This window comes from Molossus molossus, unplaced genomic scaffold (assembly GCF_014108415.1).
Source record: "Molossus molossus isolate mMolMol1 unplaced genomic scaffold, mMolMol1.p scaffold_m16_p_12, whole genome shotgun sequence".
In the NCBI taxonomy this organism is placed as follows: Eukaryota; Metazoa; Chordata; class Mammalia; order Chiroptera; family Molossidae; genus Molossus; species Molossus molossus.
The window spans coordinates 77,653,929-77,671,415 of NW_023425347.1; the positions used below are offsets into that span (position 1 = coordinate 77,653,929).

The 17,487-nt window shown below is 50.9% G+C and overlaps 1 protein-coding gene across 1 annotated transcript in view; it reads left to right on the forward strand.

Annotated features, from left to right (window-relative positions):
• Positions 1-1,944: 1,944 nt before the first annotated feature.
• The window catches only part of EPHA10 (EPH receptor A10), a 30,108-nt gene continuing 14,565 nt past the window's right edge, over positions 1,945-17,487 (forward strand). Inside the window, exons 1-6 of the mRNA XM_036255978.1 lie at positions 1,945-2,100; positions 4,221-4,285; positions 5,019-5,697; positions 11,578-11,733; positions 12,252-12,602; positions 15,819-15,952. Of these exons, the coding sequence (XP_036111871.1) occupies positions 1,995-2,100; positions 4,221-4,285; positions 5,019-5,697; positions 11,578-11,733; positions 12,252-12,602; positions 15,819-15,952 (1,491 nt within the window). The 5' untranslated portion in view covers positions 1,945-1,994. The remainder of the gene's footprint in view (positions 2,101-4,220; positions 4,286-5,018; positions 5,698-11,577; positions 11,734-12,251; positions 12,603-15,818; positions 15,953-17,487) is intronic.

Genomic DNA, 17,487 nt, shown 5'->3' on the forward strand with positions numbered 1-17,487 from the left:
GAACCTCTGTGCTGAAATCCCTGGAGCTCAGGTAAGCTGCCCTAGCTGGTGCCATAGAGACTGCAAAGGGGATGGAACCTGGTTTTGAACAGAGGAGTAAGGAGTGATGGAGTGAAGACTCATTTTGAAATAAAAGGAGTCCTGGGTCTCTAAGCAGCTTCTAAAAATACCATCTCCCAGCACTGGGGGGTGGGAGGGAAGGGGCTGGGGGAGAAGGATCGCGAGCGTGAGGAGAATGAAGATGGAAAGACTGTGGGGGTGTGAGAGTCTTTCAGGTAGATCTGATTTCAGAGGCCCCTGTCAGCATCCAAGGACTGGCCACGCGGCGTACCTCCTTCGGCTTCCTCAGCGGGGTTCAGTCTCCAGCGGTGTCCGAGGGAGCCCCAGCCCTTCCCGGTGATCTTTCTATCTGCTGGCAAAGGAGCCCAATTCCTCTCAGCCACTCTGTTTCTACTGCCCAGCAAGTATGTCTGAACAAGCAAGTGTGCTTGTAAACATACCACACACACACACACAGAAATTACATATGAAAGCAGCTTGTAAATGGCCAGTGCTCTACAATGCCAGAAAATTTCATTACACTCAATGCTTAAGGAAGTACGGACTGTGAGAGAAATAGGGCGATGACCCGCGTATCCTCAGCACAGAGCTTGGGGACCCAGTAAGTGTTGGTTGGAGGAGTGAGGAATACACACATACAACATGCACAGACACTCAGGCCACACAGGTCACATAGACACAAGACTCATATTCATTCTCAAGACTTCTTCAGCTACCAAAGGAAGAGGGGCTGGGTGCCCCCCAAAAAGCTCTGAAAAACCACAGGGTGGGTGGAGCTCTCTCCGTTCAAGTTCAGCCCAGCTGGCGGCGCTCAGTAGCCGCCTCCCTCGTCCTGGAGGGCCCCAACCCATCCCACACCAACGCTTTAAACCCTCTGCTTGCACATAAATGACCTTCACTAGATAGAGGTCGTGTTCCACGTTTCCTTGAGGCTTCTTCAGCGCCCGTGGAACTCTGCAGGGATTGCTCCGCCTCTCTCGCAGACGCCCAGTAGTCCTAGTAGCCACACTGCTCGCCAATCCCCTGGGGTGGGCGGAGAGGGATTATCAAAGGCGGAGCGCCAGACTCAGTAGACTAGGGACACGGTTGGTTGTGGACAGTGCTGCATGTGTCCTGGCAGCAAGAGCAAGAACCTGTGAAATCGATCGTTAATACAAAATCTACCACCGCCCATTCCAGCATCCACATGGTTCTCCAGCTTCGGAAGCATTGCTGGTAGGGTGGGACCCTTTCCCACTTTGCTCTCCGTTCTCGAGTAGCTCCCGGGGGCGGGCTTGGCCCCTTCCTCCTCCCGGGGTGTGTGTGTGTGTGTGTGTGTGTGTGTGTGTGTGTGTGTGTGTGACGGGGGCGGGGCGAGAAGGGGGCGGGATCGAGCCCTGAGACACCGGGAGCCGCAGTCACTGGAAGAAGCCAAGCAATGGGAGGTAGAGGAGCTCCCAGAGCTTGGGGTCAGGACATCAAACCCCTGCAAATCTTGGGAACAAGGGACCTCCCAGGCTAGCTCAGAGGCTGCAAGTGTCGCTGTCTCTCCGAGTTTCGCCCCTTCATAAGCCACGCCCACATTATCTACTTCTCAGTAACAGCGACTAAGGTTTAGTGCTCTGGGCTGTGGACGCCAGCTCATCCCCCTCCCCAGGAGTCCAGCCAGCGCTCAGCACTGCCCCACCCCCACAGGTTGAAGACTGGAGGGACCCCTTCCTTCCCCACTCCAGTTCGCTGTTCCGCCCCTGGTCTATGAAACTCCACCCCTCCATCCTCTGCTGGCGGGGATTGGTGGAATTCCAGCGGTGGTGCCTAGTAATTGGTCCCCATGGATGATGGTAACCGGTGAGATCCCGCCTCCAGCTGGCGCTGGGGTCTGGGGGCAAAGCTCAGCGGTGCTGGGGCTGGCTCGGCTTGAGCCGCGGCCGCACTGACAGCTCGGTCTGCGGACCATGGAGACCCGCACTGGTCCACATCCGCTGCGCCTGTTCGTTTGCCTGATGCCACTTTCTCTCGCGTTGCTTTTGGGACCCGGGAGGCCCGGGACCGCTGAGGAAGGTGAGGAGACTGGTGGCTGTTCTTGGAGCCTGGGATGCCAAAAGATAGGGGGCTGAAGAGCGGAAATGCTGGTTAAGGAGTTCTACGGAGAGACTGGAATCTGTATTGGGGTTTGAAGCAAGCAGGCAGCGGGTAGCAAAGAACTAGAGAAATAGGGGAAAAGGCGGCTAAGCAATGGAGAAGAGAGAGGAATTGAGGAACTTAGGGTCTGGAGACCTGAGAGGCAGGGGAAGAAAGAGACCAGGAACCCTGGGAGCCAGAGGAGCCGGTCCAGGGGCCGTGAGACGGAAAGGCTGAGCAATTGGAGGTGGGAGGTGTGGGGGCGGGGAGAAGAGAGGACAGCAGAGGAGAAGGGGGATGCGGAGGTGAAATTGGAGTATGGGGGAGGACGGACGCATCCCAAACAGCGGGGGCTAGGGGACTACTGTGTAGCCAACTGGAGATGGAAAGCTGCTGGGGGGAGGGGGGGAGGTTAGGGGTGGGAGCTGGATCCGGGAGCAGCCCGACTAGCTGATCCAGGAGCTGTCCGCAGTGCTGAATTCGGAGCGTTGACTACCCGGAGCGGTCCGCGTTGCCGGGTCTGGGGTTGCCGCGGTACCAGAGCCTGAGTGTTGTTGCATCTGATTCTGAATTTGGGGGAGCTGTACGCTCAGTTGAATCCAGAGGCGTAATATCCAGGTGCAGAATCCTGAGGAGTTGGAATTTGAGGCTTTAACTGCGAGGTTGGTCAGAGCACTGGATTTCTGATGCTTTCCAACATGCAATTTCTGATGTGCTGTCAGTTATACTGAATCCGCTGTTGGCGGTCCTGCTCACTGTCGCTGGTGCCTTTGGGGGGCAAACCTCTCAGAGGCTCTCACTTTGGAGCCCCATCCCCTCTCTTAAGCTCCAGATGAGAGATCTTACAAGATCTGTCCATGGCCTAAACTGCTGCTGTGTTGTCCAAACCTGTGCTTTTCTTGGACTGAGCAAAATTCAGACTGATGGGCTGATGCCTCCTGGGGAAAAAATAACTCCAAGCCTCTCTGGTGCAGGAGGTGTCACGGTTTTTGTACATAAAAGGACCACTGACATTCTTTCAGAGGCAGTGCAGATGACAGTCCCTGGGAAAGGGGCTGGCTGAGAAAATGAGAGATTTTTATTTTCCGTGCTGCGAAGAGGATATCTCGACTTTGTTTCCCCCAGAGGCCCTAGAAGTAAAAAGTAAACAGTTCAAGTATCCTTCATCCCTGGTGACCCCAGACCTCAGAAGAGCCCCTGAGTCTGCATGAATTCTGGGCTGTATACAAGAGTCCTCTGATACACACTTTTCCCCTCTTCTTGACACTTAGTTAAAATTTAGGAAACCTGTGAAGGCTGGTTGGGCCACTGACACCCCCCCCCCCATTTTATAGCCAACCTTAGAGTACTTGCCATAAACTCTTTGGCAGGCTGAATAATGACTCCTCCCAACATGTCCACATCCTAATCCTTACACCTCTGAATGCTATCCTAAATGGCAAAAGACTTTTCAGATGTGGTCAAGGATCTTGAGATGAAGAGATTGTCCTGGATTATTCGGATGGGCCTGATGTAATTGCAATGGTCCTTATAAATGGGAGGCAGGAAGGGTCAGAGCCAGAGAAGAAGGCAATGTGATGACAGAAGCAAAGATTGGAATGACGTACTTTGAAAATGGAGGAGGGGGCCACAAGCCAAGGAATCCAGGTAGCCACTAGAAGCTGAAGAAGTCAAGGAAATGGATTCTCCCCTCTGAACCCCCAGAAGGAACCCATCTTGCTGACACCCTGACTTTAGACCCGTGAAACTTACTTCCAACTTCTGACCTCCAGAACTATAAGGGAATACATTTCTGCTGTTTTAAGCCACCAAATTGTGGTCGCGTGTTACAGCAGTCACAAGAAACTAATACAAGCTCCTTCTCTAATCGTGTGGTTACCTCTCTCTGGACTCGAACTACTCACATACCCTCCTGAGGGTGTATGGAGTGGGAAAAACTTGTCTGTGTCCTTTGTTACATTCACCATCCCTTTAGTTAGCAAATTTACAGGGAACTCTCCAAAGAGTCCACCCTCCTGACCTTCTGGCATTCTGACATATCTGTTCTCCCCTCTCTCTAGTCATTCTCCTGGATTCTAAAGCCTCCCAGGCTGAGCTGGGCTGGACTGCACTGCCGAGTAATGGGGTAAGTGTAAACTTTCCCCTCCTGTCACTGGGATCCTGTGGTGGTCCAGGAGTCAGTCCCTTTAGCTCCCCATGGTTACATCAGATCAAAATACTCCCAGAACATGTGGTCTGCAGCAGCCCTGGCTTCAAGCCAGAGTTGCCTATTAGAAAACGTTGTCTTCAGTCAGACAGGGGAAAAAAAGAAAAAAAACATAAATGAGGAGAGAACTGGCTGTGTCTAGGAACAGAAATGTGGCCTCTGGACAGAGCCAGTGCTGGACAGTGCCTTGCACACAGTAGATCCTCCAAGCAGTGTTGTTGATCCATGGCTTGATAGAACAAGCAAGACTTGGAATCCTAAGAAAGGCTTGGAAACAGGGTCAGAGTGGGGAGATGTGGCCATGTGACCACAGCTTGGTGTCATGGAAAGGGCATTGGGTGCAGAGCCAAGAGACTCCAGGCACCATTCCTACCTCTGCTACTAACCCCATGGGTATATCTAGTCAAGTCCCTGTTACTATGGAGCTTCAGTTTCCCCATCTATAAAATTAAAAAATTGGACTGTTGTCCCCAACATTTCTCCTGGCTTTGCATCTTATAGTCTCAGGGGTGTGTATAGGCAGTGGTGGGGGCCAGCGTGGGTAGGCCGGAGAGGAGAATTCGAAATGATGGGTCAGGGGGGTTTCAGCCAGTCTAGCCTACTGGGGGCGCCTTGGCTCTGAGCTGCTTACATCTTTGCTCTTCCTCCTAAGTGGGAGGAGATCAGCGGCGTGGACGAGCACGACCGTCCCATCCGCACATACCAGGTGTGCAACGTGCTGGAGCCCAACCAGGACAACTGGTTGCAGACCGGCTGGATCAGCCGTGGCCGCGGGCAGCGCATCTTCGTGGAGCTGCAGTTCACGCTGCGCGACTGCAGCAGCATCCCCGGTGCCGCGGGCACCTGCAAGGAGACTTTCAACGTCTACTACCTGGAAACCGAGGCTGATCTGGGCCGAGGGCGTCCCCGCCCAGGCAGCAGCCGACCCCGCAAGATCGACACGATCGCCGCAGACGAGAGCTTCACTCAGGGCGACCTGGGCGAGCGCAAGATGAAGCTGAACACAGAGGTGCGCGAGCTCGGTCAGCTCAGCCGGCGGGGTTTCCACCTGGCCTTCCAGGACGTGGGCGCATGCGTGGCGCTGGTCTCTGTGCGCGTCTACTACAAGCAGTGCCGCGCCACAGTGCGGGGCCTGGCGGCGTTCCCAGCCACCGCGGCCGAGAGCGCCTTCTCCACGCTGGTGGAGGTGACCGGAACGTGCGTGGCGCACTCAGAAGGAGAGCCCGGCCGCCCCCCGCGCATGCACTGCGGCGCCGACGGCGAGTGGCTGGTGCCCGTGGGCCGCTGCAGCTGCAGTGCCGGATTCCAGGAACGTGGCGACATCTGTGAAGGTATCCAGCGGACTAGGGGGTGTGGCGTGGGAGTGTAGCGCGCAGGTGACAGTTGGGAGAGAGAGTATCTAGATGAGAGAGGCAGGAGGGGAGTGGAGAGGCTGTGGGCTGTGGAGCCTGAAGTCCTGAGCTTTTGTGGAGCTTCCAGTGGGTCCAACTAGGACCAATGAGTGAAGTTACTAGGAGGTGAATTTGACTCCAAATAAAGGGATGTTAGGGACCTACATTTCAGACTCTCCCACAAGTGCCTCACACAGGTCTTCTTATTTATTCATGGCAATAAAGGAAGTCGTCATTATCTCTATTTTACAAATGAGGAAACAGGCTCAGAGAGATGAACACACTTGCAAAGTTAGGAAATGGGGAACCAGGGTTTGAATCCAGATTTGCCCAACTGTCAAGCTCTTTCTGTTACACCTTGGTGGCTCCCCTATGCATAAGGAAGAATTTACAGCAGCCTGACCCTACTAGTTATTGGCTAGTGGGATTGGTTACATTATAGGGAATGGGCTACCTGTCACTGACAATGTGACAATATGCAAGTCAGAGGCTGGCAGGAGGATGGGGGGGGGGGGATAGATATTGGGAAATTGCTGTAGATGACTACTAATATCCCACCCAATTCTCTGAACTAGAGTCACTGTACTCCCTGGGGGAGACCCTCTGTGTTGGGGATTCTGTGCTTTCTTAGGTCTGTGGGAACACCAAGAACAGATCTTTCCTTCTCTTCCCAGATCTGTGGCTCTGAACACTGAGGGTAGGGATGGGGTATGGATATATGCACTTAATGGAGAAAGATAAAGTGATTTTTTTAAAAGCTCATGCCATTTTCTGGGTGCCAGGACAATAGAAATAAATCAGGCATAGTCTGTTATCACAATAGGGTAAGATATGCGCTAATAGAGGGATTAACAGTGGTGGGAAGACAGGGGAGGAAGTAACAGAACTTGCTCTCATACATTCAATACTAATTGAGAACATACTATCTGCATTTATTGAGGATTTATGATATATGTAGATAAATGTCACCATCTCTTTCCTGGGGGAACTTATGGTTTAGTAAGGGATTTGGAGACATGAACCTCCCTGAGATCTCCAGGTAGACTTAGGATCCACCTCCAGGCTCTCCAGTACCCACTGCAACCTCTATTTCTGTACTTACCCCCATGGTATGCAGTATTCTACTTATGTGTGTTTCCACCACTTGATTAGGAAATTCTTGAGCTCAGGCAATGGGTCATATTAGTCTCAGCAGTTCCAGTGTCCATAACAGGATATGGTATATGACAGGTGCCCAGTGGAAATGTATCAGATGAGTGAGTGGTTACCATGGGGTGTGATATGTATCAGCAGAGAACTGGGGGAGCCAGGAGAAGGAAAAACCTACTTCTAAGGGTGGAGAGAGTTGGTGAGAAGGCCTTTCTTCCAGGCAGACAAGAGCATGCTAAGTTAAGAATTGTGTGCAGAAGCATGAAGGCAGGAGAGAATGCAGTATGGCTGGGGCAGAGGGCATTTGGGGGTGGGAAGGGTGATGGAGCTGGAGGGGCATAGGGGCAAATCATGACTTGTCTTGAATGTTGGAATTAAGTTTAGACTTTATGCTTTAGACCACTGGGGTATTTGAAGTAGGGATCTGACATGTTCAGATTTGTATTTTCAAAAGATCACTCAAGTGGCAATTAAAAAGAAAGGACTGGAGAAGGAAGAATGAGAGGCCAGAAGATGAGGAAGGAAAATGATACAACAGCCCAGGAGAAAGAGCACAAGGTCTGAACTCAGGCAACAGCAGAGATCATTGAGATGAGGATGGTTGTGACAATGAGATAGCATCCACAACACTTAGTGACCGTGTGATATGGAAGGAGAAAGGAGTCCTTTCATATGCTTCTGGAGAATTGAATGGATAGTGTCCTTCAATGGGGTAGAGAACATGGGACATGGATGGACGTATTGAATTTATGGTGTCCATAGGGCATTCAAGTGGAGGCAGCTAGAAAGTGGGTCTAGGGCTCAGCAACAGAGACATAGATGCTACTCGAAACTGTGGGTGTGGCTGGGACAGACCAAGGACAATGTATGGGGTAAGAGGCAAGAGGGCCAATGATGAAGTCTCACAGAAGGAAGCTGAGGAGCTAGAGTTGGAATAGGAACAACTCTCCAAGGCACAAGGTCTGAACTACGGGGAGGAGAAGGTGTGGTATCATGAGGACACTGTGTGGGGTGAGAGTGGATTTTCACTGTAGATGGGAGAGCCTTGCTTATATGATAAAGGAAGGAGCCAGTGGGTACCTAGGAGGGGATGGTGGGAGTGGTCTGCCTCAGGGGGAAAAAGTATTTTATTAGTGATGTGGGTTAGAATTGCTGACACGTGTTGCTAATAAAAGCAGACCACGTTTTATTGTTTTTAGACACTATATAGACAATGCCTTACTGCCTGCACCCTAAACAGATCACTCTTACTGCTTTACTCCTGTGTTCTGTCACTGGGAAGAGAAGAGAAGGAGCAGTTTAAGAGTTTGGAGGTTAGCCCTGGCCGGTTTGGCTCAGCGGTTAGAGCGTCGACCTGCAGTCCTGAGAGACCCGGGTTCGGTTCCCGCTAAGGGCATGTACCTCGGTTGCAGTTTGTCCCCGGCCCTGGTTGGTTGTGCTGGTGGCAGCCACTCGATGTGTTCCTTTCACGTCGATGTTTCTCTCTCTCTCTCTGTTCCTCTCTCTCCCTCCCACTCTACCTGAACAACAACAACAAAAAAAGGTGACTGATAAAATGTAGTCTGGGAGGAGGTGGAGGGGTGGGATCCAGAGTGCAGGATCCACTAGGCTTGGAAAGAAGGAAAGAGAGGGAAGATGGTTATGGATGGAGGTGTTTGTGGGCTTGTTGGCCAGACATTGGGGAATTACCAACTGATGGCCTCTCTTCTTCCTATAAGGTGGGGGGAGGGCATCTGTATCAGTGGACATAGGACCCTGGTCTGTTTTATTCATTATTGTATCTCTAGAGCCTAGAACAGCACCTGGTTCATAGCAGATGCTTTAAAAAATTGAATGCATGGATCAGGGCTGTAGGGGGAGGTTTAGATCCAAGCTTTGGGCAATCACACGCTCAGGAACCCAATCCCACTCTGGAGCTGTGCTGAGTTCCCTCTCCTTAAGCTGAGACCAAAGGCCACTTGTCTCAGCTCTGCCTTGGGGAGTAGGGAGCTAGGGAGGATGTCAGGGAAAACTTCACAGGGAGATATTATTTTGAACGGGTTTGGAGAAGTATAGGAGTTTTCCAGGAAGGAACAGGTAGGACATTACAGGACAAGACCCAGAGGTGTGAAGGGACGAGTTCAGTGTGGCGTGGGTGGGGTGATGGCAGTGGGGAGCTGTTGGAGGGTTTTAAGAAGGGAACTCACATGGTCAGAATTGCATTTAGAAAGTGAAAACCTTCCACATGCCTTCTGCAGCTAAGTGCAGGTCCCCTCTAAAAGATGTAGAGGGGACACGGTGATCTGGACTCGTTCCCCTTTCCGGGCCACTACAGGAATTATTGAAAGACTCGGGGAGAAAATAAGGGTGTATGATCTGTGTCTTCACTCTCTGTAGGACTTCTAGGGAGCAGAAGAACCCTAGCAGATGCCCTTTAAGGCTCCACAGGGTACACTGAGCCCCTGTGATGGGGTGGCTCTGGGGGGATTACAGACCGGGAGGCTGGCTGGAGCTCAGCATAAGGCAGCACTTTGTAACTGCCAGTGCTGCTCAGCAGAGGCAGCCTCGGAAGAGCAGGGGCTCCCCATTACAAAGTATATGAGCAAAGACTAAAGCTACTGCTAGGAAAGCTGCTGGGGACTGGGCCAATTAAGCTAGATGACGTCTGAAGTTCTGACTCTGATCTTGAGGAGGAGAGGGAGGGGCCAGCAGCAGTCAGGAGTCCCTCCTTGAGCCTGCCCCTCAACACAAACCTCTTCTGAACGAACCTTCTCAAAGTAGAGATAACCAGTGCTGTCTCTGATGGGACCCCCCATCTCTGGGACATGCACACAGGAAAAGGGAGCCTCCAATATGCCTTCCCGACAGCTGCAAACAGATCGCCTCTCTAATTTTACAACAGAGGTGGGCAGGCCATGGTTGTTATTTTCATTGGACCGAGGGTTTCCTGAGACCAGAGAGGCAAAGGAAATAAAGGAGCTAACAGTGGAATCCAGGACTTCTGAGTCCCAGCTGGGATCACTGCTACACATTCATTAGACCACAGACTACCAAGTTAGTGTGTCCTGTGCTTTGTTCTGAGGCAGAGACTTCCTGGGCTGGGAAGCTCTGCCCCAACACTGGGTTGCCCAGAATTCTAGGTAAGATGGACCCTCCCAAGTCTAAACTTTTTAGATGATGGAAACCCTTCTCCCAGGCAGGCTGAAAGTTTTTCCCAACGACTAGTCTGCATCCCTTCCTTTGTACTGTCTTCTTGGGGCTGGAGAGCAGCCCGCCTTTCATAACCTGCTAAATTACAGAGGAGGGACAGAGAAATATGGGTGGAGCTAAGGAATAAGGTGAGAGCCAACCAGGCTCTGAGAGGAGGGGCCAGGAACCACTGCCTCCTTCCCTGGCCCAGCTGGTGAAAAATTTCTTTAAGTGGGTGTATAGCAGTTTCCATTTCAGGCTTGTGATGGAGGAACAGTAATTACTACCATTATTGTGTAAATGTTGTCTCTACTTGGCTGAGCAGTTTACATGTTTTATTTCAGTAATTTCTCAACAACCTTTTGGAGGTATTTTACACAAGGCTCAGAGAGGTCAACTAACTTGTCCAAGGCCACACAGCAAATAAGTTGGTGCAGCTTATTTCGTATTAGGTTGTTCAGTTATAAAACCCTATGCCCTTAACCACCTGTGTTCTGGGTGAGGCAAGAGAAGCAAAGTAACTGAGGAGGTGTCAAGATAGAACCAGGGAATTTTCACTGTCCCTTTTCTCACTCCACTCCCCTCCCTTCCACTTGGCTGGCCCCACTTTCAAACTGGAACCAAGTGTGTGAGTTGAGGATTCATGACACATTAACACTGAATAGCTGTGGGAGGATGAGCTTTGACAAGATGTGTGTGTCAGAGTGTTTGTCTCTGTGTATCTGGGCATGTGTGGGTGTCTGTCTGTCCCTTGGTAACTGCGGAGGCACCTCTCTTCTCTCTTTTGTCCTCACATCAAGACTGGAAAGTTTGCCTCATTTTCTTCCAGTGGGCATTGGGGCACTGGAACCAGTCTGCTGGGGCTGGAATCCCACCACTTACTAGCTGTGGGACACTGGGCAAGTTACTTAACCTCTCTGAGCCTTAGTGTCCTCATTCTTAAAATGGGGATCTAGCACACATCTCACAGGTTGTTGTGAGGATTAAAATAATTACTAAAAATAAAACACTCCAGTGTTCTAGCACATGCTAAGCTCTTACTAAGGGTTAGGTAGTGTGGAGTTGTTCAGTTGGGAGCCGACCCCCACGGGGCAGGCTGGAGTAGCTGAGACCCTTCCCCCCACTTTTCCCACCGCAATTAGAGGAGATAACCCTGGCCCTAAAGAGGGCGGGCAGAAAAGCAGGGGAGAAAGAAGCTGTGGAGCCCTGGCCAGTCTGGCTCAGCGATAGAGCGTCGGCCTGCGGTCCAGAGAGACCCGGGGTTCGGTTCCGCTAAGGGCATGTACCTCGGTTGCAGTTTGGCACCGGCCCTGGTTGGGTTGTGTGGGTGGCAGCCACTCGATGTGACCCTTTCACGTCGATGTTTCTCTCTCTCTCTCTCTGTCCCTCCCACTCTATCTGAACAAAAAATAGAAAATGTCCCCGGGTGAGGATTAAAAAAAAAAAAAAAAAAGGAAGAAGCTGTGGAGGGGCCCCTCCTACTCACACGGCTCCTCCTTGCAGCCTGTCCCCCAGGGTTTTACAAGGTATCCTCGCGGCGGCCCCTCTGCTCACCATGCCCAGAGCACAGCTGGGCCCTGGAAGCCGCCTCCACGGTCTGCGTGTGCCAGGACAGCTACGCGCGCTCGCCCACTGACCCGCCCTGGGCCTCCTGCACCCGTGAGTCCCCTCCGGAACGCATCACGGAGGGTGGGGGCGTCAAGAAAGTCGGATCAAAGTGCTGGTGAAGACAGGGGGCTCCGCACTGGGGAGGGTAAAGGCAGGCTTGACGGCTAGAGAGAAGGGGTTGGAGGGAGGGGAGCCTGGGTGGGAACGGGGGTCCGGGCTTGGGTTGGAAGAACCAGGAAAGCAGGGAGAATCCCGACAGAGGCAGATCTCCGAGTGGAGCGCCCCCATCCGCCCGACCTCACCTCACTCTCCAGCTGGGCGGTGGACTCACGCCCCTCACACTTTGTTCTCCGTCCCCATACCCCATCCTCCTCCCCTCACTCACTTCCGCCCACCCCATCTTTGGCGGCGCCCCACTTTCACATCGCACCCCCTCACTGGCCCCCAAGCTCCCGCCCCCCCCATTGGCCCTCACGCGCCCCGGTCCCGCCCCCTCGCTGCCCCGCCCCTCCCCGCTCCGCCCTCCCGGCCTGGCCGCCCGACCGCGCCCGCACCCTGTGCCGCCCCAGGGCCGCCGTCGGCGCCGCGGGACCTGCAGTACAGCCTGAGCCGCTCGCCGCTGGCGCTTAGGCTGCGCTGGCTGCCGCCTGCCGACTCGGGCGGCCGCTCGGACGTCACGTACTCGCTGCTGTGCCTGCGCTGCGGCCGCGAGGGCCCGGCGGGCGCGTGCGAGCCGTGCGAGCCGCGCGTGGCCTTCGTGCCGCGCCAGGCCGGGCTCCGCGAGCGCGCCGCCACGCTCCTCCACCTGCGGCCCGGGGCGCGCTACACCGTGCGCGTGGCGGCGCTCAACGGCGTCTCGGGCCCGGCGGCCGCCGTGGGAACCACCTACGCGCAGGTCACGGTCTCCACCGGGCCCGGGGGTAAGGCCACCCCGCGCGCCGGGACCTCTCTGCGCCCCCGTGAGGCGCCCGCCCCCGCCCACACCCTGCGCTCTCCCACGGATCATCCCCACGCCCCGCAGCCACCTCAAAGAAACCACAATCGAGGCCGGTGCCGCCGCAAACAAGCGCCCAGCGTCTCTCCTGGAGACGAAGTGAACCCCCAAACCCCGACGCCATTGATCCCCAGGGAGAGGGAGTGAGGATGCAGGTGGCTCCTTTCCGGGAGGCTCTGAGCGTGTAAGAGTCGGTGGGAGCCAGCGGGACGCCCCGTCTCCTGACAGCGCGGAGTCCTTGCCCTACACCCAGCTCTGTCTTGCCTTTACTTTCCCAGGGAAAAGGAGGTGGGGAGTCCCTCAATCTGTTGTCCTCTCCTAAAAAGTAAGTCAGTAGGAAGCAGAATCATACCTCCTCTTCTGTCTTAGAGGGATCCTCCATCCCTCAGCCTGCGCCAGAATTTTGCTGCATTGGTCCACCTCTTTCCTGGTCCTGGAAAAGACTTAGGAAGCACAGTCAGGCTATAGGGGCGATGGAAGCCACTAGTCAGTGCCTAACAGTCACATTTCTGAGTCTGGAACTGAGATGAATAAATGAAGACCTACAATCCTTTTATTCTACACCTTCCTTGTTCTTGAAATTACTTTCGATTTGTTTCTCATTCAGCTAGGGTTCACCCTCAAGTCTCCTTTGCGAGAAGGATAAGTGAGTGGTTGTGGTTTCTGTCTTTTCATATCTGAGAAGATATGATTGTTTTGTGACTCAGCTTCCCTGTCTTCTGGTAGTTGTATTGCAGAAAGTCTGAGACCGGTGTACTTTTCATTCTTTTGTAAGTAACTTGGAGACCTACACACACAAACACACAAGGAAGTGTGTATAATTCTTTAACCTTCTGATGAAAATAAAATTTAACCAGTATCACTCTCTTTTCATTGGAACATAGTAAAACTTTTTATTTGCACACCTCTTTTTATTCCCGGAAAAAATGTTTCAGTTATTGCTTTGACTAGAACTCTGGTAGCTCCAGTATCTCTTTTAAGAATCTCGCTAAGCCTTAGGTTGTACATCCGTTTTCTGATTCTCAAATCTTATTTCCTTTATATTTTTAGCTCTTAATCTTTTTCCTCTGCCTTTTGGGAGAGATTGGCCAATTTGTCTGGTTTTCTGGAACAACACTTCCAGTGTTTTACAATCTCTGTTGTGATTTAACATTTGCTATTGCATTTACATTTTTAAAATTCAGTATTGCAAAAAGCACACATAAATTCTATTACCCAGAGATAAACAACTGTTAATATCTTGGAGTATTTCCTTCCACATTTTTTTCTGTCTCTGTGTCTATGCCCATATATAGACCTATGTGCTAGAAAATCCCTTTTGTATAATACTATATGCAATTCAAAATTTTATTTGGTATTTCATATTAGTAATCCTGTTGTTTTGATAGAGATGGATTTAGAAATATTAAGGAAATACTTTTTATTTTTATTTATTAATAAAAATACTAAACTTCCACAGATTGAGTGCTGCTCTATGGACTGTGCAATATGACTTTTTACATTAACACATTTAAATGGAATGATGATCCTCTTTCAAATGATGAAATTGAGGTCTGAGAGGCCAAGTGAATTATCCGAAGTCAGTGAGCTACTAAGTAGACACTCATCTTTGAATTCAGGTCTGTCTACCACCAAAGCCCCTTGGCCATATAATGCTTCTGCTTTTTATTTTATTTTATTTAAAATTTTTTTTCTTTATTGATTTAGAGAGGAAGGGAGAAGGAGAGAGAGATAGAAACATCAATGAGAGAACATTGACTGCCCCCCCCCCACCTGCATGCCCCCAACTGGGGATTAGGCCCAAAACCTGGGCATGTGCCCCGACTGGGAATCAAACCCACGACTTCTTGGTGCATGGGTCGACTCTCAACCACTGGGACACACTGGCTGGGCATGCTTTCACTTTTTAGTGAAACTTTTGTAAAAATAAGGAATGGGTGCTAATTTTATAAAATGCCTCTTAACCATCTTTCAAAGTGACCACATGCTTTCTTCTCTTTTGACCTATGGCTAGGATGAATTCTATTAATGGATTTTTCCATGTGAACTCTCTTTGCATTCCTAGATTATACCCTACTGGACATGAGTGCATTAGTCTTCTACTGTTTTGCTGAATTAATTTTCTTGAATTTTAGTAGTTTTCTCCATCTACATTTGTAAGAGAGATTTCTATAGTGTTTTTTAATGTGTTCTTTGTCAAGTTTTGGTATTATGGTGATTCCGGCTTTGGAAAAGGCCATTGACATTAAGGTTATTCCTGCGTATTTTATCCTTTTTGATGTTACTGTAAATGAAGTTGTTTTCTTAATTTCCTTTTCAGACTGTTCATTGTTAGTGTATAGAAATGTAACCAATTTTTGTGTATTGATTTTGTATTCTGTAACTTTGCAGTATCTGTTTATTAGTTCTAACAGTTTAGTCGTCGTTGTTGGTTTTTGTTTTTGGTAGAATCTTTAGGGTTTTCTATATATAAGATCATGCCACCTGTAGAGAGAGAGAATTTTACGTCTTCCTTTCAAATCTGGATGTCTTTTCTTTTTTTACCTAATGCTCTGGCCAGGACTTCCAATACTATGTTGAATCAGAGTGGAAGAGTGGACATCCTTGTCTGGTTCCTGATCTTAGAGGAAGAGCTTTCAACCTTTCACTGTTGAGTAAGATGTCAGTTGTGGTCTTTTCATATGTGGCTTTTATTATGTTGAGGTAGTTTCCTTTCATTTCTAGTGTGTTGAGTATATTACCTGTTGATCACTTCATTAGAAGAGTTAAGTAGCTAGTCTTCCTGCCTCTTATATTCTCTAAGTCTCTAAACCACAAAGTAGAAAAAGTGTGGCGGATTAGAACCAACCACCCTGAGGGGAGTTGGAATGTAGGGGATGGACAAGCAGCAGGAGGCCTGGGGCTTTGCCCCCATGGAGCCACTGAAGTGGAAAGCTGTGTGTGGGGTGCCGGCCTGGCTTCCCTCTGGTCTTGGAGACTCTACCCTTCAGGCTTTGCCCCTCAGGAGCCTATTGCTCCCACCCTCAGCCATGAGACCACGCCCCACCCCCACTCCCCACAAACTCTACCCTTCCAGCCCCCTGGCCTTGCCCTGTGGTTGGATCTGGGTCGAAATCCAAAATCCCACATTACTTACTTTCAGGGCCTTGGGAAGAGGATGAGATTCGCAGGGACCGAGTGGAACCCCAGAGTGTGTCCCTGTCATGGCGGGAGCCCATCCCCTCGGGAGCCCCTGGGGCCAATGGCACACAGTACGAGATCCGCTACTACGAGAAGGTGAGTCAGGGTCTGGGGGGAACCTGGCCTTGCACTCCCAGTTGCAGTCTGTCCCCCTTGCCCACCTGCTTCCTCTTCTTTGCAATTTCCTCCCAGCAAAAGTCCTTCTTCCTGGCCTCCTAAGTGGCCTTCCAGGCTGGAGTTTCTTCCTGTCCCCTCCAGGCCCTGGACTCTCCCGCGCTTCCTCTTTCCCTCAGGTCCCTGTCATCTAGCCATCGTCTCCAGGTCCCTATCATCTAGCCATCGTCTCCATTTTCACCACTTTTGCCAGTGTTTAGAGTCGACAAAGAGCTTTCTCTGAGGGCTGATCCAGATTTTGTGCCAAAATTGTAGGCATACAATTTGCAACCCTTTTAAAGAAAAAAGAATATTATATGGTTTCAAATTTTACAAAAATACATGACTGTCTTAGCACATTGCTAGGTCAGGTGGTAGGGTTTTGAGGTGTGCTGGTAAGGTTTGATAATCAGGTCTCCAAAACAGTGACTGGATGGATTATTATTATAATTTTACTGATATAAAGGATAGGTAACATCATTTAAAAATAATAATAAAGCCCTGGCCGGTTTGGCTCAGCGGTTAGAGCGTCGGCCTGCGGTCCGGAGAGACCCGGGTTCAGTTCCCGCTAAGGGCATGTACCTCGGTTGCAGTTTGTCCCCGGCCCTGGTTGGTCGTGCGGGTGGCAGCCACTCGATGTGTCCCTTTCGCATCGATGTTTCTCTCTCTCTCTCTCTCCCTCCTGCTCTATCTGAACAAAGAATGAAAAGGTGTCCTCGGGTGAGGATAAAAATAAATAAATAAATAAAATAATAATAATAATAATAAAGCCTGGCCAGTGTGGCTCAGTGGCTTGAGCGTCGCCCCATGGACTGAGAGGTCCCTTTCAGGGCACATGCCTGGGTTGTGGGCTCAGTCCCCAGTGGGGGGCGTGCAGGAGCCCATCAGTGTTTCTCTCTCACATAGATATTTCTAGGTCTCTCTCCCTTCCTTTCTCTCTAAAGAGTCAATAAAAACATATTTTTAAAAAATAATAAAAATATACAGTAGTCCTGCTGGTCCATGTAGCTTTGCTTAAGCAGATCCCAACTCAACTCCCTCATGTTAAGCAATCTGGGCTCTAAACACCATCACAATCAGTTACCAACCAGGTCAAAGCCCCAGGAGGTCATTCTCTGAGATCCCGCGGCCTTAGGGGCTTTATGCCAGTGTGAGAAGAGGTGTCCACCCACCCACCCCTGTGGCACTGATGTCCTTTCACCCTTGAAGTCAGTGTCCTGCCATTACCTCAATAAGAGTGTAGTACACAGAAGCCTGTCCACTTCTGTGAGGGTCAGGGTGGGCAGAGGAAGAGGGGGTTGATGGGCAAGGAGGGAATTCCTCCCACCTCTTCCTAACGAGGTGTCTACACGCAGGAGAACTTCATGCTTCAGCAGTGAAAAGCAAAGTCAAAGTTAATCAACCCCCCCCCCACACACACACATTAGGTGTGACATCCTATTGCCCCAGCTTTCAAGTGAAATTTTAATGCTTTTTCA